General features: G+C 45.2%; 4 protein-coding genes across 4 annotated transcripts; 3 read left to right on the forward strand and 1 right to left on the reverse strand.

The window, feature by feature from the left end:
• Positions 1–4,431: 4,431 nt before the first annotated feature.
• On the forward strand, positions 4,432–4,662 carry LOC144742184 (nuclear protein 1-like). The gene has a single exon (XM_078624664.1). It carries the CDS (start codon positions 4,432–4,434, stop codon positions 4,660–4,662), a length of 231 nt encoding a protein of 76 aa, XP_078480790.1.
• A 3,444-nt stretch (positions 4,663–8,106) lies between these two features.
• Positions 8,107–9,407, forward strand: LOC144742180 (zinc finger HIT domain-containing protein 3-like). The gene is given in 6 exon segments (XM_078624661.1): positions 8,107–8,174; positions 8,679–8,710; positions 8,800–8,862; positions 9,045–9,122; positions 9,221–9,276; positions 9,279–9,407. Coding segments are annotated over 6 exon segments (426 nt in total).
• A 1,023-nt stretch (positions 9,408–10,430) lies between these two features.
• Positions 10,431–20,857, reverse strand: LOC144742181 (unconventional myosin-XIX-like). The gene is given in 34 exon segments (XM_078624662.1): positions 10,431–10,544; positions 10,619–10,648; positions 10,650–10,709; positions 10,711–10,776; positions 10,778–10,828; positions 10,830–10,946; positions 11,021–11,115; positions 11,359–11,479; positions 11,578–11,638; positions 12,824–12,894; positions 12,972–13,082; positions 13,155–13,292; positions 14,368–14,544; positions 14,619–14,732; positions 14,822–14,902; positions 14,904–14,944; positions 15,058–15,131; positions 15,338–15,420; positions 15,422–15,475; positions 15,477–15,505; positions 15,611–15,706; positions 15,809–15,877; positions 15,960–16,056; positions 16,479–16,519; positions 16,522–16,564; positions 16,566–16,581; positions 16,655–16,718; positions 17,437–17,539; positions 17,541–17,576; positions 17,805–17,891; positions 17,894–17,920; positions 18,173–18,321; positions 19,002–19,149; positions 20,804–20,857. Coding segments are annotated over 34 exon segments (2,718 nt in total).
• Positions 20,858–22,583: 1,726 nt separating this feature from the next.
• On the forward strand, positions 22,584–24,056 carry LOC144742185 (glucosaminyl-phosphatidylinositol-acyltransferase PIGW-like). Its single transcript, XM_078624665.1, has one exon. It carries the CDS (start codon positions 22,584–22,586, stop codon positions 24,054–24,056), a length of 1,473 nt encoding a protein of 490 aa, XP_078480791.1.
• Positions 24,057–24,683: the final 627 nt, after the last annotated feature.

Genomic DNA, 24,683 nt, shown 5'->3' on the forward strand with positions numbered 1-24,683 from the left:
TGGTGGATTGCCTCTGCCATTGGACGGGCTGAAGTACGTCAGGTTCATTAGACGACATGCAGCTGGTGTTCGGCCCGCGTCACTGGCTCAGCTACTTCTACATCTTTGATGTAAATCATGTCTTGCAAGACACCTTGATTATAAAAATCCTTACAATTAACCCAATGTGACTTCCAGAGGCGCGATTAATCCCGACATCCCTACTGCTCACGCTCGCACACGTGACCCCACACCTGGAAATGTGATGAGACCACCCGATCACCTGTCTACTCACGATCAGTGGAATCAGGGACACCAGGGTGAACAGGAGCTGTGGCATTACCAGTCTGTCGTATGTCTGCACACAGCTGAGTCACACAAACGGGGATGAATCACCTGACTTTAATGCAGCTAAGAATCAATGGTCTACACTGGGTTGGCCTGAAAAATAAAGAACAATATTCAGAAATGCACTTATATTAAAGGTATTTATCATTGTACAGGGACGATAAGAATGTCTGTGGAAAAGCCCAAAACCCATTTTGAAGATGTGGTAGATGATGTATCTAGGTGGCTTATCGCTCTGCAGACAAGTCCCACATGAATGAGTTTATCAGTGTCAGGTGTTACGTTCACGGCATTATCCAAAAACAAACATTCTCCTTCAGGCATTTTATCCACTAAAGGGAGACATGTGAGTTCTGTGACTCCAAAAGTCTGAAGTTAGTTCCCTTCAGTCCACATACGAAAAATACAACACATCTACAGGTGTGAAGTTAAAGCAGATGTTTCTCCTGTCTGGGTTCAACACTAAAGACTTGATTTGATTTTTATTCAGAAACTAAAATAGTTTCATGGAGAAAACAAACTGTACATGAACAGTGCAAAAGACTTGGGGATAAAGTAAAACTGTTCCAATCATTTATTTCCTTGTTTCTGTTGACTACGGATTATTACACAATAAACTGTCTCCAACTCATTTTATTGTCTTTAATATGGAAATGGGTGACAAGCTGTCCCCAGTTTAGCTTCACTGGGCCTCTATTGTGGTGGGTCCAACTAACTGCTGTGGCTAAAAGGGACTTCTTGTTCTGTTCCAGCACCAGGTGGCCAGACGAACCTGCAACCTCACCAGCATGACGGAGTCAGCAATACCATCAGAGTACGGGGGGAGAATGTGACTGCTACGACACCAATAACATCAATCAGCAAACAGATCCGGCTTAAACTTAACTTCCATTCCTATGTTCTAGGACCATTTTATTAGTACACTTATGATTTCAGTGTCATGTGAGTCACAGCGGGGAAACTGTTCACTCAGCACTGCATGTACAACAGTTCACTTCAAATGAAATGACATCTTACCTAGTAGGAGCTGAAAAGCATAAAAGACAATCCCGTAGACACTGTTTGGTTGGTTCAGTGCACTGTCATTTCCAAAGATTGAGCCCAGGAGTCCAAATCCTCGGCCCCATCTACCAACACCAGCAAAGAAGGCAGTTACAGCACTGACAGGAGAAAACGCAGGCAAATCAAAAGGATCAGATCACATGAGAGCTGCATTAAACCCCTGTGACGGAGCACAAAAACAAATTGAACAAAACACAACGAGCAAACTTTTAAAAATAAGAAACAATATAATCAACAGTACTTCAGGGTTTCGTGTGAACTCATGCTGCAACAAACTATTTTTTCACTTTATCTGCTGATGTGTTTTCATCATCCTTTTTGAGTCAATTAACCAGAGGCTGGAAAGGTTTTCCAAGTTGTTTGATAAACAAATTACTCTAGAACAAAGCCGATATTGAGATGATTAAATTAAATACATGAAATTTTCATGAGGGTGTAACACCACTAATCAGCCCAGCATTTCTCATGTACACCCAGTATGTGCCAGCAATTACACAACTGGTCCCCAGGCAGACGTCCACTGATTCAAATTTTTTTTTTACACTCTACATCAGGACTGTGAAGTTAATATGTTTATGGTTCAATAACAACAGTGCATTGAACAGTACGGTTCAACAGGTGCAACAGTGATTAATGTATTACAATAATGTGACAAATCTCCTAATATGCAAACTATGTTGCGATTGCATTTGACTTAATATTCCGGAGGTGTTTAATGATGCTTTTACTCACATTCCAAGCAGTAAGACTCTACTCATATGGCAACAGATTTGTGTTTTTGTTTCAAGGTTTCATCTTAGATTGAGGGTAATGGAACATACAAAATATGCCACATCACCAAAGAACCTGCTACAATAGTTAGAGAGTGAAACACCTGCATATAAAGAACTATAGGCTGTACACCGAATTCCCTCACTCAGCAGGAAAAAATGTTATGAATCCTTGACAGATTGCATTCCACACATGCTGAATAGTCGCTCAGGGCGAAGACTCATTGAGTGAGATTCAATAGGTGGGGTCATCTGGGTGTGGCAACTTATAACAGTTTGTTTCAATGACAACTCACACCTTTATAATAGGAAACCTGTCTGACCAACTCCAAACCCCAGCACAGGAACATTTAGATGACTGACAATAAGTGAGTCCGCTGCGCTGACCTCTGCTGTTTGGGCACCCAGACAGGCATGCTGAACCCCTGGGCTGTCTGTGGGTGGTGACATTAGCATGGCGGCTAATGACAGCCGGGGGAGCTGAGGGGCGCTAGCTATCTGTTCCAAAGTTAGCTCAAATTATCAACAACAGCAGGGTGAGTTCACGACCAAACAGCTCTAGTACAGCAAGTCTTGGTCGCAGTGAGCTACCAGTAAGTTGCGTTAAAGTTGCTGTTCCAGGTAGTTAGCACTGGACATGTCCATTGACAAAGAGCAGCCTGGTTAACATGAAGAAGAAGTCGAATATTCTACAATGTTTGAGTGTTCTATTGATAGTTAGCTGGCTACTGATAACGTATGATCAAAACGAGCTGCGTTGGCTAATGGTTAGCCAAGTTAGCTCTGCGCTACATAGCCTGTAGAGTACTAAATGATAAGCTAACAGTTAACACTGTCCACCCAGCTTGTCGAACCAACAGCCCCCCAGGGAGCAGGCCGTCGTTGGCCGCGGCGTAGCTCAGTTGGGGGCGGCTAGCATGTCCGTGTTGGCCGGGTGCTTTAGACACTCGAACCAGCGTAGCCCTTCCCAGAATGCTACAACAGCAGACGGCTTCATTGGGCGCCACTGTCGGCGCTCTTTGCAGAATTCAAATTACCTTGAGCTGAACACTTTGGAACAGCTGACGGAGGCGCTCAAGTCGCACACAGCCTGATACGCCGGATCCCGAGCCTTCTCCCGCTCGACGTGGAACGCGTACACAGACAGCAGGATGCCCAGGCAGGCACACGAGCAGCCTGGCTATTCCTCTCCCAGCGAGGGGGTGGACACTCTCAGGGACGGGCGCCGCCATCTCTCCCTGGCCTAGCTGGAGACACGCACACACACGCAGCGTCCGCCCGAGACACTGCGACGTGGAAACGCGTCAGCACGCGCCACACCGCGAGGGGCGGGCCGAGGAGGAGCGCGGAGGCAGACTGGGGACCGGGGGTCCGGTCCCTGAGAAACCCTCAGGAAAGGACCGATGTTTCACTTCGTAATTCTACTTCCGCGTAAACCGATCAGAATGATGAAAGCCAATGGCTTCAAAGTTCCATATCTTTAAATCCAGTTCATCAGGAACTGAAATACAGAAAGTTCTTCAGAGTATTTTTCATTTCAGGATTAACCAATTCGACGGCCCCTGGGCTCCTTCCAGACGACAGGTTCGTTAAAAACCCCGAGTTTGTTCATCCTGAATTGAAGAAAAATGATTTCTGATTCTATTTAAATGTGAACTGATAAAAATAAACCCAAATGTATTTACAGTCCCCATATGGTCAGTGTTTCAGTGTTTTAACGCTGAAACTTTGATGAGGTTTTTCTCATTAAGGATGAATTCATTCCGGATTTTCACTCAACGTGCTTTCTGGATGACGGAGAACAAACATTTTACAGTCACTTACGCTGTTGTCATTTTCCCCAAAAGAAACAGTAATGGTAATAATACATGTAATATGCTGGGGATTACGTGTAATGATTTCATTCTTCTTGCACTATGGTCTTTAAGTATTTTGCACAGCATTTGTTGTGTGAAGAGTTCTGTATAAATAAAGATTGGTTGATCTTTACACCTCCCTTCACATGATTGCAATGGTGTTATTACAATAATAAACTTTTGGGAATGATTTTATGAAAAAAAAAAATATTGTGGCATACACAGCTGCAGTTCACAAAGAAAGAAAAACACAACAGGACACAAGATCGATGTGTCAATGCTAAAAGAAATGAGAAACTGTTCAGGGTTTCAGAAGCCCCACCCCTTGGGTGGGGTGATCACGTGGCCACCGAGTGACGTCATGTGTTTACTTGCTGTGAGGACCCGTCTGCTGACAGCTGCTGCTTCACCACCGAATGGCGACCGACATGGAGCGACTGGTGTGTTTGGAGGAGGCGTACTACGACCAGTACGACTACTACAACCTGGTGGAATACTCGTGTCATGTCGGCGGCAAAGGACGCTCCAAGAGGGAGATGGAGCTGAACACCAACCGACACTGCCCCGCAGGACATGAGCGGAAGATCGCAGAGAAATACCGCAACAGCGAAGTGAAACGCAGGAGGACCAAGAGCTCGTCGTCCTGATCGTCGACGAACCGGGTGAGAAGGCGTTCTGGTCGGGGTTCGTTTGTCGAACAGGGGTCGTAGGTATGTGGACCGGGCAGTTCTTCTGACACTGGTTGGCTTGTTGACAAGCCCTCAGGGTTTGTCTGCAGAAGACAGGGTAGGGTGGGGGGGGGGGGGGCTGAACATACAACTGTGTACAAATGTGTGTCGTATATTAGTATTCTACCATCTTCACGAAGAAGGGGAAAACCTGAGCATTTAAGAGTAAGGACACGAATCCAAGTCACATACACGTCAGTGTCTCATTCCTGAGGTGAAGGAAGTTGTTGTTTCTGAGTTTTCATTCTGTTTCCACCCAGATCTGGACATATGCTTGATTTCCTGCTCTGACTGTGGCCGAGTGACCCCCTGTGTTCCTGACCCAGAGACTGGAGTGCTGTGACAGTGTGACAGTGGATAATGTCCAATAACCAGTCAGTCAGCTCTCCATTCCATGTCCAACCTGGAACCAGACCCGCTGTCCTCCAGTTACAGCTGTGCAAGGATAGTTTGTGTTGACTTATATAGGTCAGTGCTGTGTGCTTCAGGAACATAGAAAAATAGACAGTGTTTTATGTTGATGGACAATATTGAATTTTTATGCAATGGAATAAAGGTTATCTGAATCAATAACAAATGCTCCATGTCTGATTCTTGTACGTGAATGATGATGGAACGAAAATCACAAGTTAATAGATCTCCCAAATTATTCTTCTAATAATAATAATTATTATTGTTGTTGTTGTTGTTGTTGTTGTTGTTGTTGTTATCCATCCATCCATCATCTTCCGCTTCATCCGGAGCCAGGTCGCGGGGGGCAGCGGCCCCAAGGCAGGGACAGCCCAGACTTCCCTCTCCCCGGCCACCTCCTCCAGCTCTTCCGGGAGGACCCCAAGGCGTTCCCAGGCCAGCCGAGCGACATAGTACACTGGGCCGGTTTGCAGCCGAGTGTGAAGCGGTTGGGATGAGAATCAGCACCTCCAAGTTCGAGGCCATGGTTCTCGACCGGAAAAAGGTGGCTTGCCCCCCTCGGGTTGGAGGAGAGTCCTTGCCTCAAGTGGAGGAGTTTAAGTATTATTATTATTATTATTATTATTATTGGGGAGGGCAGTTGTGAGGCTTCCCAGCATGCTTTGCTACAGTATGTCTGACAGTTAGAAAAAGAGCACTTGGGACCATGAGTGAGGCTGTGTTTGGGTGATGACCTCCCTGCTTTGATGTGTTTGTTGGGTGTGAGAGCATAATAAAGAGCTACGTTTCCTGAAGTCCAGTGGTGCACAGAGCTGAGTTTCCTTACAAGATCCAAAGATCACCACATTGGTGTCAGAAGTGGGATCCAGGATGGCAGCTGCAGGCATCATTGAACCCTCCAGTAGGAGATGACACTGAGATGGAAAGATTACACTTGGAGGTTCTGTGTTGACTACAGTCTCCCTTGGCCAAGGGTTTGTGGCAAGTAATGCCTTTCGGCCTCTGCAATGCTCCAGCCACCTTTGAGCGCCTTATGGAGAGGATCCTGTCCTTCCTCAGAGTCACTGTGTGGTCTGCTTAGATGCCCTCCTCTCCCATGCTGCTGACTTTGAGAGTGCTGTGACTAACCTGGAGGTTGTCTTTCATGCCATTCGCCGGGCCCGGCTGCGTCTGCACCCTAAGAAGAGTCAGCTTTTCCCATGAGAGACATCCTTTCCGGGTCATGTCATCAGTGCAGCAGGGGTGTCCACTGACCCTGCTAAGGTGGCCACTGTGAGAGACTGGCCTGTTCCCCACAATGTTGGACAACTGAGGAGCTTTCTGGGTCTAGCCTCCTACTATCGGATGGTTTGTTAGGGACTTGGCCACTATTGCCAGCCCATTACATCAGCTGACCCCAGAAACGCCAAGTGTTGTAGTGGAGTGAGGACTGTGCTGTTGCCTTTGAGCAGCTCCGCTCAGCACTTGTTGGGGCCTTTGTACTGTCCTACCCAGACCCTCAGCTACCATTCATTGTGGACACTGACGCCAGCAATGTGGGGCTTGGGGGCCGTCCTGTCCCAGGAGGGAGAGAATGGGGAGCAGGTCATCACTTCTTACAGCTGCTCGCTCAACCGACCAGAGAGGTACTATTGTGTCACCCGTCTGCAATTGCTGGCTGTTGTTCGAGGGGCTCCGTCACTTCAGGCCATACCTCTATGGGATAAGATTTCTCCTGCGCACTGACCATGCCTCCCTCACGTGGCTCCTAAACGTTAAGGAGCCAGATGGGACACTACATGGAGACACAACAGGACTACAACTTTGAGATCTGAGATTTGAGAGGCTTTGTCCCGACGACCTTGTGAAGTGGAACAGTGTTGATCCTGCCAGCGCGTGGAGGACCGGGACACCGCAAACCCCAACTGTTTCAGCCCTGCAGCCCATCCCCTTGGATGACAAGAGTGGGCCCCAGGTCTCAGCACAACAGCAGCTGACAAAGACGGTTTGGAAACCATCGATCCTCAGCAGCTCCAGCTTGACCAGAGGCAAGACCCTGTCCTCTCTCGGGTCCTAGAGTGGATAGGGGACTGGCGGTTCAGGAATCCACAAAATGCACCCCTGCAGTCCTCATGTTTGGGCATGACCTCCACACTCCTGTGGACTTGGTGTTTGGGCCCCATCCTGAGCCAGAGCTGGAGGGTGGACATGGCCTGGACTCCCTTTATAGTCTCAGAGAACGGCTTCAGCTGGTGCATGAGATGACTAGGAAGGCCGTCTCTGATGCTGGGTTGCGGCAGAAGCGGACTTATGATTCCCGTTGTAAAGGACAGGACTTCGCCCCTGCGGCGCACGTGTGGGTCTACAGCCCTGAGCGGAAGAAGGGTCTTTCCCCTAAATAGATGAGCCAGTGGGTGGGACCTTGTACTGACTGTGTACAGGGTGCGGCTGATCAAAAGGAACCGTGTGGTGGTGCTCCACCATGACAGGCTCGCACCCTACCATCATTTGATCCAACCTGAGGCAGAGGAGGGGGTCTAAGGACCAGCCCATCCACTCACCTACTCCACCTCCACCGAGAGGCCTTCTGAGACCACACAAGCAGACAGCGTCATCCTTCAGGGACTTTGTCATGGGTGCATGGGTTGCTGCGGACAGCTGACCATCTAGGAGGGGGGCAGAGTAGCGTGTTGGGGGAGGGCAGTTGTGAGGCTTCCCAGCATGCTTTGCTACAGTGTGTCTGACCATTAGAAAATAACTGAAAAGAGCACTTGGCACCATGAGTGAGGGCTTTGTGTTTGGGTGATCACTTCCCTGCTTTGATGTGTTCGGTCTAAATTTGAATCAGTCCGCTTTTATTTTGAAAGCACCCTTTCCCCCGGACACGCGACTACATACTTCCGGGTGGTTACACGTGTGTCCGTCTTCTTAAGGAGTAACTCTACACTTTATTTATTCCGTTTAACTGACAGGATGCAGATTTGTAACGTTTGCAGCGAATCGACGTCAAAATACAAATGTCCAGCCTGCAGAGTACGATAGTAAGTCACTCACGTCTTCTTCCTGCCGGCTAACGGCTGCTAGCTAATGTCTACTCGTCTACCGAGCAGTAAGCTGTTCCAGTCAACAAGTTAAAATGCATTGTTTGTCGTTTTTGTTTAATTAAATTGTATATGAGCTCACAGACGCAGCATTCGTTTGTGGATCACCACGACAAATGAGCAAAATTGTGTAAGTCAGCCAAGTGTTTACAAATCAAGAGATGCGCATGACGTCATCGCCACATGGGTCGGCCAAAAGTCAATTAAACGCAATTGGAATTTACAGAAGCAAAGTTCCTAGTTGTTTTACGCTTTAAACACGGGATACAGTGTCGTGTTGATGGAATACTTGTTTGTCGTATTACTCAACTCACGCTTACACACACACACACACACACACACACACACACACACACACACACACACACACATTGTACATACTAGATGTGACCACATTGGATACTGGACGTCATGCCAGGTCACAATCTGTTTTCCCCTTTGCAGCTGCTCACTCCAGTGTTACAAGACACATAAAGGTAAATTATCCGTAACATGAAAGCTGTATTTAATCCTTGAATAATTCTAAATAAACTTCTCATCCAGTGAATGTCACTTCTCTTGGCAGAAACATGCCTTCCTGTGAAACCTGCGCCCACTGTTCCTGAAGCAAGGGATGCTTCCCTCACTGGTACGCTGATGACACCAGGAGACATCATTTACAATTCCAATACAATTGTCTGCTCTTGTTGTAAACATAATGAACCTCTTTAACCATAAAAGTCAAAGCAAAGAGATGTGTGGAAATAATACTGCATGAAAAGTGGTGCAGCGATTGAATGTCCTCCAATCTTCTGCTGACACGTGTTACAGAGCCATGGGGTGTGGAGGATCTTCTACATGAAGAGGACATTATTGATAAAGTCGCTCTGCACAGGCTCCAGATGTTGGGTACTAATCCTCAGTTACATTTGATCACACATCCGTTTATTTGGTCATTGTCAAAAGAGCAGGAAGTGAGTAATTTTGTTTTTTATTTTCCTCAACAGGCCATTCAAAAGAGCTCAGAGATCTCCTTCGCAACCCCCACCTCAGACAGTTGTTGGAAAATCTGTTGACAGCAGTGTCGACAAACAACAGGCGATGAAGGCTGCCATGCAGGAGCCGCTGTTTGCAGAGTTTTCAGATCAGTGTTTGAAAATTGTAGAAAATGAAGAAAAGTCTGCAGTTTTGTGATGCTGGTGACTTGTAAACTTGGATTTTTTGTAGGGGAGGGGTACCTTTTTTATAAACCAACAGGCCACACTGAGGCTCCTGTGTTGTCTTTGCTTTGTTTCAACCTCCTGTGTCTTATCGCAGTTTAATTTAGAATGAAACATCTGAGCATCTGTTCACCAACATATTTATTCATTTTAATATGAACAATATTCAAGTTCCTGTATTTGAAAGCCTTGAATCTACAGGAGAAACAGTTAAAAAGGGACAGGTACAATGATCCAGTAAGATATGAAGACAGGACACTACTACAGTGTAGTACTGTACAGTACTACACAGCAGGGACATGCATATTTCATGATCCAAACATGAAATGTGAGACAGTTAAAATATGACATGGTTTTATGCTCACACATGACTAGTGTTTAAAGACAGTGAATGGCTTTGGATGTCAGCGACTGAGGGTACATCACTTTAAAGAGCAGCAATCTGAAGAAAACCAGGCTTCAGCCCACCTCATTCAATTCCACGTTTGTGTCATAATGTGCAATGTGCAATACCTGGTGATTTATTTTCCACACCATTAATCCCTCACTATGCATCCCCAGTGTTTTATAGTTTTTTTTTTAAATAATGCCATCTAAATGTACAGAATTGCACATGATCATACATAGTCTATTAGACAAATAACCCATTTGTGATATGTATTTAATTGAAGGCACAAGCCAAACTGATCAACTACCAACGTCCCACAAAGGCAACGATAAACGGTCCTTTCTCTTTCTGAAGGTGCTGAGATTGTCAGACTGGACAGTCTGGTATGATTGTAAATTATGATTTGCATCTCTGGGGCTTAAAGGCAAGTACAATACATTTGTTTAACGGTATAAAATGAACTTTGGATGTCCACAGAAAGGATACATGGGAGGTTAAAGCTGGAGCATCATTAAACATCAGAATGGTTCCCTCTGTGTCAAATAATAGATGTGCAACATGTCTGCAAAAACACGTCTTCAACTCTGGCATCAGTGTTCAAATGACCTCTTACAGAGTTTTCTCCAGCAAGATCTCGTTGAACCCCGTGACATTGGTCTTCAGCTCTGGCTGCCTGTCAGCATAGAGAAGAGGAGATCTCTGGCAGTGCAGCTTCACAGATCCCTGCATGGAACAGAAAAAGTTCTCAAAGGTCCAGCTGACAAGCTACGAGTGCCTTCAGTGGATGAGCCCCTCACCCTTGGCTGTGCCCTTATAGAAGCCACTCCCCTGAGTGCACTGGTTGGTCTCCACCTTGTACTGCCCCCTCCTGGAGGGCAGGTTGAGGGAGGGCCATCATGGACATCATTTTCTGGAAGCCGGTGGCCGTGAGAGACACAGTGATGGACGGGGCTGAGGGCCAGAGCCAGCCCCATGGGCCATCCTCGCACCGTCACTGGCTCTGGGATGGGTGGAGAGCTGCACTGAGCCCCGTTCCCGAACCAGTGGGCTCAGTTCTGGCAGGTCCTCCTCAGTCAGGCTCTTTGCGTCATCCAGTTCTGCATCAGCCAGGGATTTCAACAGTGCCTGCCACAGTAGAACTGACATTTAGTTTTGTTGTCAGTTAACTTATCTTTAAGACACCTTAAAGCAGCTCCAACCTTCCACTTCCTCCAAGTGTTCTGGATGACGGACGCGGCTCGGTCCCACCTCCGTACCTCTCTCCTGACAAGCCAGGACCGCACGGCTGCAGAGAGTAGAGAACACATTCAGCGTCTAAGTCATTCTACAGCTTTAATCCACGCACAGTTTTCAACAGCATGCAGAAAAACCTTAAGACGGAAGTGTCCAGAGGACACGATTAGCAGCTAATCAGATGAGCTACTGCCGGCTGATGTGTTTGACACCTTGTGAATCAATGTGTACAGACTGTTGGCCAGTCAGGTCAGAGCCAGCAGACAGATGGAGGCCACAGCATTAAGAGTTCACCTGCTTGGATCAGGAGTGGCAGACTGCCGTCGGGCACGGCGTCTGCGGAGCTGGAACCTCATCCAGCAGCACTGAATGGTGAAAGCACACTGTGACAGGATGTTCTTCCTCTGATCCTCCAGCAAACGCAGCTGTGGGACAGACACAGGCCACACAGACACTCGTTTCCATCCACAGGGAAACACCCCAGCTAAACAACCAATGACCAGTGGCGTTCATCATGACTAACCATTGACTGCGTGAGAAAAACCTTAGTCCGTCCACAGTGCACCAAGCTCCTGAGATGGTCACTGAGTGAGGGGTCTGAAGTGTGGGTGGCGCAGCACCACATGGAGAAGATGCTGCGCGTTCTGGCTGGAGAGTGTCACTGCTGGCACGCTGTACATCTAAAGCAGAAATTAATGTGAGACCAGGAAGTGGTCCAGACCGTGGAGACATACAGAGGATGGGAGAAATCCATCAGAATGAACAGCACGTTTGAGACACAAAGACACTTCACTCACACAACAAACGCATGCATGGAAACAAACAAGTTAGTGTGGAAAGGTGAAAATATCTGGCAGCATTCAGAATCAGTGAGCGTCCTGGTGAACTTTAGGTCACTTAGACAGTTTACGGACATGCATTTACCTGGAAAGTTCATTAGAAGTTGCACATTTTGTTAGAAAGTTCCATTTGTATACACCAAACTGAAAAGTCCCAAGTAGAGCAGAGAAGTGACCAGACTGACTAATGAGATTTACTGAAGGACGGGAATAAACCAGAGGACCTGAAGAGTAGAAATAAGTCACAGTTTGGCCAATCGTGAACATGCCAGGGTGGAGCTTACGTGGGTGCAGCAACAAATTCTACTTACCACCATGCTGAGTGTCTGACTTCAGCCCTGAATATTTCCCAATCAATCCATAACGCTGCAAGAAGCTTTTAAAAGGAATCCTGCACGACAGAAACAAGTCAATGACGCTGGAGCTGTTCTTACACCTCAGACCAATCCATTCCCTGAGCCGGCAGCCGAGGTAGTCCACAGCGTCACATCAGAGTCTCAGTGAAGAGGAAACAGAGGGAGCACACGCTACATGATGGGATACATACGGTAGAAAACATGTTCACTGTGGGGCAGCATCACAAGTATTGTTCTTACCTTCAGAGAAGTAGCATGTCCTGTACTTAAACTTGGGGTATTTGTTTAAAATATGTTATATAAGTATTTATGTTTATTTGAAGATTTGATGGGACTAACTCCCATACAAATTAAAATCCCAATAGAGCTCACATGTGAGATCTCCTGCACCAAGACGACAAGTTAGTGGTTGTTACTTTCAGTAGTTCCCTCCCGTTTTTTTTTTTGTTTCTGACCTTGAAGTAATAAAAATGCAATTCATTTTTTTACATGTATATTTTATGTCCTAATAATAACTGTCTCTGCTCTGTAATCAAACTCATCGTCATAAGTGAGGTGATTTGTGAGGTCTCACCTGACTGGAAAGCCAGCAGCACTGATATGTATCGTCTCCACAATCCCACAGGCCTCCAGCTGCCCTATCACCTGACAACAGACAGGAAGAGTCAGTTTACAGGCCCCTCTGTCCTCCCCAGCAGCAGAGTAAAGAAGCCACAGTCCACCTCTTCTTTTCTGAAGGACAAGCGGCGTACAGTCGGGGTTGGGGCTTGATGCAGCGAGGTATAGTGAGGAGTTGTGTTGTGGAGGATTCTCATCAGGCTCTCCAGAGAGTTCTGCAGCACCATTCACATCATCAGTGTCTCCCCTGAACTACTACATGCCTCCAACAGGCTTCAGGCTCCCACCTTGAACTTGGAAACAACGGTCACTTTACTGAGCCCCTTCGTAGGCGAGGTCTCAGTCTGCTGCTCAGAGAAGATTTGCTGAAGCAGCAGATTGTCCGACGTCTGCAGCAGAGCGATGAGCTCTGTTGGCACTGGGTCCTGAAACACAGAAAACTAGACTGACCACCAAACTAACAGCTCACAGGGTTGACTGCAGCGTATTCAGTCAAGGAGGGTCAACGTCAAACTAAAAGACAGGGATGCAAAGTCTGTCACATTTAAGATGCTACAACGTTCCAGTTCTACAAAAACATGTATCAGAGATGAGCTGCTCTAGCTCAGTACATGGAACAGACACTTTATTTATTCTGTCTTCACAGAATCTAAATATATTAGATGTGTAGGGTACTATGCATCTTTGTGGGCATTTTGTTGGTAAATACTGAATACGTGCAGAACAGCTGTTGGCAGTGAATACTGAACAGATCCAGACAGCGTCTGTCCACTGACACAGGAGCAGAGGAACAAGGACTGTCCTTCGTGCAGAGTGTTCCTGTCACACTGAGGTAAACTGATGTACAGTGTGATGGAGAACGGAGGGAAAGATTTCCTGCCGTGTCGGCACTGGTTCAAGGGCCTCACTGAGAAGAACCCGACTCACGTGTTTTGGACCTGGATGAGTTAGAGTACTTTCTAGGAATCCGTTTTTTCATACCCCTCTCAGATCAAACCCTTTGTGTTCCCAACATGGAAAGAACCATCACCACTTCCTATGGGGCATTCACACGACAGAGGTCGTGTCTTATGTGCAGCTGAGAAACTAGATAGGGGTGTGTGTGTGTGTGTGTGTGTATGAACATGTATGTATCTTGCTCTAATTGGTGTCACTGTTAGTCCAGACCAAAGGTTCCAGCAACAGTGTCAGCAAGTTTTGAATTATTGAAATTATTTTGAGGTGCAACTGTGTCTTCACATCATCAGCTTGAAATGCTACGCCAACTAAACCCGCAGCACAGCAATTCACAGATAAGAAGAGTTGAGTTCTCCAGTGGGGTTGTTGTGCTCTTCCACTTTACAGCACGTCACAATGACGACAGCAGTTCAAGTCAGGTTGTAATGAGCAGTCACAGCTCGGTGCCTGACGGTGAACTGCACTGTTGCTGGAAGGTTCTGCTCCATGCAGAAGCACGTCGTGGCATGTTTGAAGTAGTGACTAGCTCATTACTACACCTACCTTGTTCTTCTCCACCATGCCCTGTGTCTGGTAGTCGACTTTCCCGGCGTAGTGGGCCACGGTGAAGTGTGGCACCTTGCTGAATTTATCCCAGCTGATGCTCCCATTATCACCAAGTTCCTTCTCCAAACGGCCCCTGAATTTCTTGGCGTCTGAGGCTCGGTTAAGACGACTCTCCTGTATGAATGGCAGCAAGGTACAAATATGAACATCCACTTACAGAGTGGGAAAGGAGAGAATGAGCCGCACACCTCATTCAGCAGAGAAAACACACTGATGGGGCTGCCTTCTAGGAGATCCACACAGCGCTGGTTGTCTTGGTATTTGACAAAGGACCACTCCAGCCCCTCTGATACGTATTCCTCCTGGGACAAGCAGAAAGAATTCAGACACTGGTGAAAGGAGCCTCTTGCATGTCTGAAGCCTGGACGCACACGATCGTCGATTACGCTACCTGCTGAGCTCGGAGGTAGTGGGCAACAAAGTGCTGCTGTAGCTTTTCATTGGCATAGTTGATACACAGCTGCTCTAAGTTTGTTGATCTGGAAGCTCTCAAACCCGTACACATCTAGAACACCTGGAAATAAAAGGAGAGGAAACAGCTGTGTCAGCTGATAGAAAGCAGCTTCATGAATTCAGAGGCAATTTATGTGCTTTTCTCCAGCTAACTGTAGTTAAGGAATCCTGTACCTATGAAGTTGCACCAAGTGGATTTGTCGGCACATATGCTGTTGTTGATGAACGTGACCAGCCAATCAAATAATCTGTTGGACAATAAGACGCATGTTTGCAAAGAGATGACCGGAATGCTCTCTGTGTACAGTAAACACAATGCATGATGGTTTCACATTTCAGCATTTGAGGACTAAAGATTCTTCACCTGAGAGGAAAAACAAGCTCCAGCACCTCACATTACTTTATCACACTCTAACGGGCAGCCAAGCAATAGAGATCTAATGGTTATTCTTACTGGGCATAGATGACTTTTGCCAGGCAGTCTCTCCTCACGCTGCACTCTGACTGGGAACAGGGTTTGAGAACACTCTGTTTCCCCTGCCTTTAGTGTTCTCACACTAATACATGTCTGAAGCTCCTCAGCAGGGACTTGCTAGCATCTTAGCAGCACTCTGTAAGAAATCTGACACGACACACAAGCATTTCATGACTGTTCTACAGAGCGAGCACAGGACTTTTATTGCTTGAATTCACATAATTCACTGAATTCTCTTTAGCACTTCAATACCTTTGGACTGGTCCATAACATGACATGGTTGTGACTCATCTGCTGAGGAGAAATTTAGATTCCCCAGGTGTAAAATCCCTGCTAATATCTGTAATACATGACGCCAGACAGGAGAAAAATGGTCATATTTAGGAAGACAGAATCAAAAAATGAACATACAAGTGGATGTAAAGATTCCTCAAATCTTACAGAAAATATTTTGTCTCTGCCGGTGGACTTTGAGGCCCAGGTGGACCATCGCCTCGACAGTCTCATGAAAACAGTCCTCTAAAGCATCCACACAATGAAAAGTCAGAACAAATGACAAAATATGTCAAATACAAAGGTGGAACACAAGCTGAAGACTGACCGTCGATTGTTTTTTCAGCATTTGGCAGCCAGGCAAAGCATTGTCCATGTGGGATGTTCCACTCCTCCCTCTGCTCATCAGACGCCCCCTTCAGCATCTGAACGATACATTTGTTTGTTCATGAGATCAGGACAGATCCAGCAACCACCAAGAAGGTCCCACTCACGTCATTTGGTTTTAACATGAGTGGAATTCCATTCAAATCTCTTTCCAAAGAAAACTCTTGAAAACCCCTCAGTAACTTCCCCGTGTTCCTCCTGCTCCCTGGTGTCCACCAACCACTGAGAGATGCTCATGTGAATGTTGGGTTTAGCAGAATACCGGTACTTCATCTGCTGAGCGTCATGAGTTTAACTGATGTTAACTGGAGTGATACAAATAAATCTGACATGACCAGTTTCATTCCATTGATTGTAATGGTTTAAACCGTAATGATATTTTACCCTGAATCTGGTTCAATATCCTAAACTAGACACCCTGCATTTGATCAAAGATGAATCTTGAGTTCAGTTAGCTCACCTGGTAAAAGATGTGGAAGTTCCTTTCATTAGCTGGTTGACAGCCACCCTGGTCTTCTCCAGCAAGTAGGACTGCACGGACGCCCCCCACTAACAGCTGACACCTTCTCACAGACAACAGACGTCACTGGGCACCGGCCTCTCCACTTTCAGACTTTGACATCACAGTGTTCTCACCGGTCGAGCTGGAGCTGAATGTACTTTCCAAAGCGGCTGCTGTTGTTGTTCCGCAGTGTGCAGGGCGTTACCTACATGGAGGGTAGAGTGTTAATGGCCAGACCAGGAGTCATTCATACAGCCAACTGTGATCACCTCTGTGAAGCAGAGGTATCGCAGGTCCTTCCATCATGCCACAGTCTGACGGTACAAGCAGGAGCTTCTCAAACAGACAACACAGCCACTGCACATCCAGAGGGACTTTACCTGCACTACCACTTCACTGCTGATCTCCATTTTTCCATGTCATTTTCTCATTTCAATTTACTTTTAAAGTTAATATAAATGTGTATCTGAAAAAAGGAATATCACGTAAAAGTTTGTTTTTCCAGTGATTTAATTCAAACAGTGAACTTTTGTACATTCATTCAAACATAAACTGAAATAAATATGACATTCTCAGATTTGACATTTATGGAGTTTAAACTGCGTCATTAGTGGTTCATTCGAACCTGACACAAAACCTGTAATATTTTGAGATAGGTTTCGACACTGAAACATTCTGACAAAAACTACTGAAGTTCTCCATCATATTCTAATGTATGTATGTATGTATGTAAACTTAAAAACGTGTGCTGATGTTTTTCTATCATGAATAAGTACATATTTCTAGTGTATATTAGCTGTACTTATTGTGTATTACATGTTAACTTACTAACTTACTAATCTATTATTATTATTATTTACTATTTAACACAAACAGTGTGCTTTGGACATTTCCCCCGTAGGACAGTAAAGGCTGGTCTCACCAAAAGCCTCCATGATGGGGTTGGAGTCCAGCACCCTCCGCTCTATTCTTTCCACCGTGTCGTGACTCTCCATCACTGAGGACGAGGCTGCCACAGTGGGCGTAGTACTTCATCAGACAACGAGATGTCCATGTCTGGGAGGAGAAAAAAAAGCATGCATTTATTCATTCACCGGAAGACTCAACCTGTAGATACACACCCCTCATCATCTTATGATTCTTTGGCTCCCTTTGTTGTATTTCAAACAGGGGGGTTCTCTTTGGTAAGCCTTTTTAAATTCAAAAGAAAAAAATGAAAAATGACCAGAGGACAATGAAACGTTAAAGGTGTATTGGTTGACGTGTTAAATATTGGAGGGTTACCTTTCCTGCCCCGCTCTCACCACTGACCACCAGCGACTGGTTCACTGGCTCCAACTGACCCCGCACGTTCCTGTAGGCTTCCTCTGCCCACAGATGAAGACATGTGGTTTGGACTCCTGGTGACGAAATGTACACGTTTACCTGCATGGAGGAGACTGTGGACTTCATGTTCAGTTTAACGCTGTTCACCAGGAGATTCATGTCTGTGAATAGGTTCAACTGATCATGAAACAACACGTGTTTTATTGGAGTGTAATACTGGCTTGTTGACGTCAGCTGGCTCCTTGATGAATGTTTGCATGCTTTACTCCAAGAAGATCACAGAGACAATGGAGCGTAGCCTCTCTACTCATCAACACCAGACGTACCTGGGGCTGAGGAGCGCAGTGATATTCCTTCATCACCTCTACAGAGTAAAGGTGTGGAACAGGCTGGAAGGGGTTAAGAGCCACCAAGGTGCAACCAGCATGGGTGTAAAACACCTTCAGGCTGTACCGGGCCTGTAGGCATTTTAAAACTGCAGGAGGACAGATGTGAGGTGTTAATAGGTGTAAAAACAGGGTCTACTGCCAGCCAAGAAACTCCTGTCACTTCTATGAACTGTGCCTCCAATCACTGTGTTACTGTCAACGATTGACTGCTCCATCTGCACATTTCATATGGGCAAATGGACACAAATACACTGGAAAACATTGTTACTGACAAAGTTTTAATTAAACAACAGGTTTACGGAACACAAACATTTACTGCCTGTATAGACAGACAAGTTTCCATGACCTCCTCTCGTGGTAGATAGTCTCCTCTGACCAGACAGCCACTGTATTTAAACCAGTCTCTTCATGAGCTGCATTTACTGGTTCACAGACCATTTCTGTGCAAACCCCCGTTCTCATGCTTAACAGTGGTGAACATTTCACCTATCTTTTCTGTCGTGTGCTTTAGCCAATGTTTAAAGTCATCCTTTTATTACCAGATTTCTTCAAATGTCTGTTTCCTGTCATGAATGCGTTCAAAAAAATGAATTCATGAAATGAAAACAAATGGAGACTGCATCAGAGTAAAATAAAGTGACTTACATGTGCATCAAATCTGATCTCTTGTGAGATCAAATGAAGGATTTATCTATCTGTCTATCCATCTATCTGATGTATTCACTGAAGGTTTAACTGCAGACTCCAAATGACGCTGCAGCTGTACCTGTTGTTGGGGTCACCGGGTTGACTTTGGTGAGATCATCATACGTGTGGAGTTGGTCTTCCTCAACAAGGAAAGCCTGAACATCCTCCTCCAGTGAGCCATTGAGGCATCGGTCAGGAGAACAGACGTTGTGAACAAAACTCTTCACCTTCAGTAAAACACAGAAGCAACCAGAAAGCATAGTGAGTTCAACACAAACCTACAGACATCAGGTGGGCACAGATGCGTTCAGGATTTATGTTTTATGTCTGTTCTGTTTATTTCTTTGTTTTTTATTTGTTTATTTCTATTTGTTTCTTAAATATTACAAAAAAGTAACATGTAAAAACATAAAAAACATATATCCAGTGTGTGAAATGATCATTTCAATCAGAAATCAAGCTTCTTAGGGTGCCCACCCCTTCTGTTTGGCTCCTGTAGTGAAACAGCACCACTCTGCATCACTGTGTCCACCATGTCCTGAAACTAGCATATGGATTATGACTTAATCAACAGCTGTAGCGCCTGAAGCTATTATAGTTCCTGCCATCCTTTCTCTGACAAAGGCTGAAGAACAGATGAGGTTGTTCTCAACTAAAACTCGTGAAGACTCAGCTGCTGTCTGTCATGACACAGGATGGTGTCGGTGGTCTGACAGTTTGCAGGCATTCCATATGTTTTAGACCTGAAGTTTCAAGTCCAATGTGTTCAATTCAATTTTTATCAGAGTTTTTGTTGGAGCATATCGCACAAAGTTGCAACACTGGCGATCTTGCCCAGGGTAAGAGATAGGTGATAACCAGTGAGAATAATAGGGTTTGTTTGTTTTTTTTCAAATGAAGTTCTGATAACTCCTTCAAATATAACACTATACATCACAATACTATTAAACAATCTGGGAAGAAGCTGTCAATCAAACCATAGTTAAAAAATGAAATCAAATAGAAATGTGCCCATCATACTACAGAAGTCGTTAACAGCTTGTACTGAAATACAAAACATTTTAACTAAACTCCCTTTAACTACATTGTGCACCACTGCATAGGATGTCATGTTTAATCCATTCAGTCCCACTTACTTCAGGCTGACACTTTATCCTTCCAAGATCACGTGGACTGAATGCAGCTTGCATGAAGACTGTCAACAGTCTGAGTGTGCAAACAGATTTAAATAATCCAAGGTAGGCTACATCTCATTATTCTGTGAGCCACTTTCAACCCCTGAATCAATTCAGCCAATTCACAGTATGGACAACAACCAAATTGATTCCTCTATGATTAAGATGTACCGTAATGTGTCACAACACACTGTTAAACATGAAGCACTACGGAGCAAAAGAGATTTACTTCAGGCACAATGGAGCATTTTTACAACAATCCAGTGGGGAAAAGCCAAACGTGACACAAACGGAAATCATAAGTCATATATATATGTAACTTATATATATATCAATACAACACTGCCACTATAATGTGACGTCATGACACTGGATTTCAAGTGTAGATAGACAACAGCCATGTTTGACTGTGTTGAAAAGTTACTAATAAAAGATGACACCTTACTGAATGTCCATTTAATTCAATGTGTGTGTGTGTGTGTGTGTGTGTGTGTGTGTGTGTGTGTGTGTGAGCGAGAGAGAGAGAGAGAAAGAGAGGGAGAGGGAGAGAGAGAGACAGAGACAGAGAGACAGAGAGAGAGAGAGAGAGAGAGACAGACAGACAGAGGTCACAAAGCCTTGGTGAACCCGCCGTTCACAACCACAAACACGTCTAGGTTCCAAACTGAAAACTGGAAGCAGCTGAGAGGTCCCAGAAAAAACTTACCGTCCCTCCATTGTCGTGTGAACTGAAGTGGCTTTGCTCGTTCGCAGAACTCATTAGTTTAACTGTCAGTCGAACAGCTTAAAAAAACAGATCTGCTCTTATGACTGTTTATTCTACTCTGTCGTGAACACGTACGTTCCCATTCCTCTGGGACTTTCCTCAGACGGACACGTTCCACCGCCCGCTACCTCTGAATGTCCAACCGACACCGACCGACCGGACGACCGCCTCCAAACCCACGGATTCCCGCCCTCTTCCTGATACTTCACGGACCGTCAGTCGACATCGGGATTAAATACACAGTGTCACAATTTCTCTCCAGTTTCTTATTTATCAGATTTAAGGCTTTGTGTTTATCATGTGTTTAATTATTTTGATTTCGCATTAATCATTTCCTGTCCATGTTTTAATCAGTGGTCGACTGGAATCTGGCTATTATATATTTAAAAGGAAGTTTGTATTCATTATATGATTACAGTCACAACACAAATAATAATAAGCACAAATGATATGCACAGGTGTTTTTTTCCTGCGTGTCAGTCCCAGTGAGTCGGAAGTTTTCAGAAATCCGAGTCACTGGAATGCAGCGTTTGACAGAACACGGAAGTCATCCAGCAGCTGGCTGGGTGAGAAGCGCCGATCAACTCCAATGGTGGAAACCGACAAATTAATCAGCATACAACCCTGACTAATCCGTGGTAAGCAACAGGACACATAACTGCATTTGTATTGTTATTTAACTTTGAATCGACTAAAGAACTCCACACGGCGTGACGACTAATCCCGAATACGTGTTTTGCCTCCATTGTTATGGTAACTTTATAGCTAATGCATACAACCAGTGACTACTGTGTCCCATAGTAAATCGTATGTAGATGGTGCATGCTGTTAACTATCGTGATGGCCAGATGAAGCTTCATAAAGCATTGAAGCTTCCATACATACGCTGAAGCTTCATGGTGCCCATTTGCTCTACTTCACCATTAAGTGGACAAATCTAAAACAACTTAATCAGTTGTGAAAACACAACAATTGGTTCATTAATTCAGTGCTTCGTTTCACTGACATCTTGTGGCGAATTGTTATAGAGCAAAGAAATGTTTTACTAATTCTCGGGTTTGTGTGAATAATGTAAATGAATATTTGTAAAGTCTGATTGATTCTGTAAACATATGTAGATATGATGGAAGCGTGTGATTGTGTACATTGCTTTTAAAGTTTTTTTTTTAGAAATATTCTTTTGTCTTTGGAATGAGCTGGTTTCTTTTTTTGCTGACGCCTCCGAGCTTTCGAGAACACACGTTCACTCTGCAACAGATGCGGCTGGTGTGCATACAGTAGATGCTTGCCAGTGTGGCGTATCAGCTGGTTTGATCCAGTCACTCAGGCAACCAAAGCATTCCCTGCTTAGTACATCATCCGTCACGTGACTGACTGTTTGTGCACCAAAGCAAGTGCCGAAGCAGTGGTGGGAAATGCTGCTGAGTTAGAAGCTTTTCGCACAGATGTCAGACGACCATCACTAGTCCTAACAGACACAAGCCATGCCTTAATATGCGCTTCACAAAAATCCTCCTGAATTTCGTGACACACACTTTGAAACGTCAACATGGAAAGGCACATGCGTAAATATATGTTCATTTGGATAGCAGTAGATATGTATTTTAGTTGTCCTTTCACTTCTACAGTTCAGTCTGCGTTAATAGATCTGAATTAGCTTGTACACAAATGTCCATGTTTACGTCTGTGCAGTAAATGCTAATTTTAATGTTTGCAGGACATGTCTGCGAAGGAAGTGAAGGAAGCATTTGTCCGTAATCTCAATGGGACCAGTCTGGAGGAGGTGGCACTGGGCTCATTTCTCACCCCGCTGTGCTTCATCAACAGAGGGTTCATGTTGATCATCTGCCACAAGGCAAAAGGAAGTCTTCCTTTGCCACTTCCAGTAGTTTCTCACTTGTTTCTAGACTTCCTTACACTTGTCCTCCCACTCATTCTGTCATGCACCGTCCTCAGTGACATGCTCTTCCAGGTCGTCCTGAGCTTCACTGTAGCTTTGACTTGTGTCTTTTGTTTTATCTACAGTTCCAACAGTCAAACTACCGTCAGCTCTTTCCCTCAAAGTCATGTTCAGTTCAGCCAAGTTCCCTTTGTGACCTTTTTTAGAGTGATGGTGAATGTTCAGACAGCTATCAGTATTCTTGCCGTTGACTTCAGTGTTTTCCCAAGAAGATATGCCAAAACCGAAGTTTATGGGACCGGAGTTATGGACTTTGGTGTCGGAGCCTTCGTCTTTGCAAATGCTCTTGTATGCCCTGAAGCACGGAGAAGGACCATTTCTGGATCTAAGTTGAACTATATCTCCAAGCAGATCGTGTCTGTCTGGCCGCTGGTTGCTCTCGGATTGGCCAGGCTAGCGTCTGTCAAAATGACCAACTACCAAGAGCATGTTACAGAATATGGTGTCCACTGGAACTTCTTTTTCACACTCGCCATTGTCAGAGTTTTGGTTTCCATACTTTTGATTGTTTTACCAGTCAGCAAATCAGGACTCTTCGCCCTTTTGTTCTGTGGATTCTATCAGTTCGCCCTGGAGTCAACGGGGCTCAAGGCTTTCCTCATCCATAACAGTGACAGAGAAAAGGACTTTCTACATGCTAACAAGGAGGGTATGTTCTCTGTCGTGGGCTATGTAGCCATCTACATGGCAGGAGTTCAGAGTGGACTCTATGTGATGCAGCCGAGGTCCCAGGTCAGGGAATGGCTCAAAGCCCTTTGTAACCTCTTACTGGGATCTTTAGTGCTGTTCGCTGCGTTGTACACGTGTCAGACACTTGTGGAGCCAGTGTCACGGCGCTTAGCTAACCTGCCTTTTTGCCTCTGGAGTGTTGCTCAGTCACTGTTTTTTATATCCTGTATTGGTATAGCTGATGTGATTTTACTTTTTTCCAAAAGGATATCAGGCTGCCACATTGTACCAACATCATGGAATATATTTAAAAAGCAATCTGATTCAGTCTGTGACAAAAAGGTCGGTGAGATGGAAAGAATCTGCCTTGTTCAGGCTGTCAACAAGAATCAGTTGTTATTTTTTTTGCTGGCAAATATCATGACAGGTTTGACCAACTCCACAGTGGACACACTGAGTTGCACTGATTTATTTTCAGTGTGTGTTTTGCTGTTGTACATGTTCATGAATTGCACTATAATGTATGTTTTCAATGTCTGTGGAATAACAGTAAAATTCTGGTAAAAGGACATCTGTAAAATGTATTTATATCATGTGGAACTGATAAATCTTGATACGTTTTTTGACAAACAGGTGCCATTGAATAACACAGTGATGACATCTTACCCCTTCTGCTCATTTGTGTTTGTTTTTCATGGAATGCACCTTCTGTAAATCAGTGCAATACTCACTCTCACCTTTAGCCCTGTGCATGTTGTCTAGACCAGGGGTCTCAAACCCGTGGCCCACAGGCCAATTGCAGCCCCCGGGATGATATTTTGCAGCCCCCACCTTAACATGAAAGTTTAATGTCAAGTGTTGTGTGCATGCGCTAGCTGGAAAAACCTGACAGTCACAGTAGGGTATGTGGCTCCTGGGGGCGGGCCGTCGGCTGGGTTTGGTGCAACACTTGCCATAGTTGTTGTGCAATACAACAACTACGCCCGTATTACACTGCATTCACATGGAATCAGAGAAACGGCAGACAGCAAAATGGATGTCATCAGATCAGATTCACTGCACAGTTCTAGCTCGACTCAGCTCTACTCGGTTTGGTTCCATTCAGGTCTTTTCCATTCCAATTCAGGACCTCTTCTGTGTGGGTGCTGATGTCACAAGCAGGACACAGAACTCTGCTCCACGCTGTGGTCT

This window comes from Lampetra planeri, unplaced genomic scaffold (genome assembly GCF_965212315.1).
Source record: "Lampetra planeri unplaced genomic scaffold, kcLamPlan1.2.h2 scaffold_895, whole genome shotgun sequence".
NCBI lineage: Eukaryota > Metazoa > Chordata > Hyperoartia > Petromyzontiformes > Petromyzontidae > Lampetra > Lampetra planeri.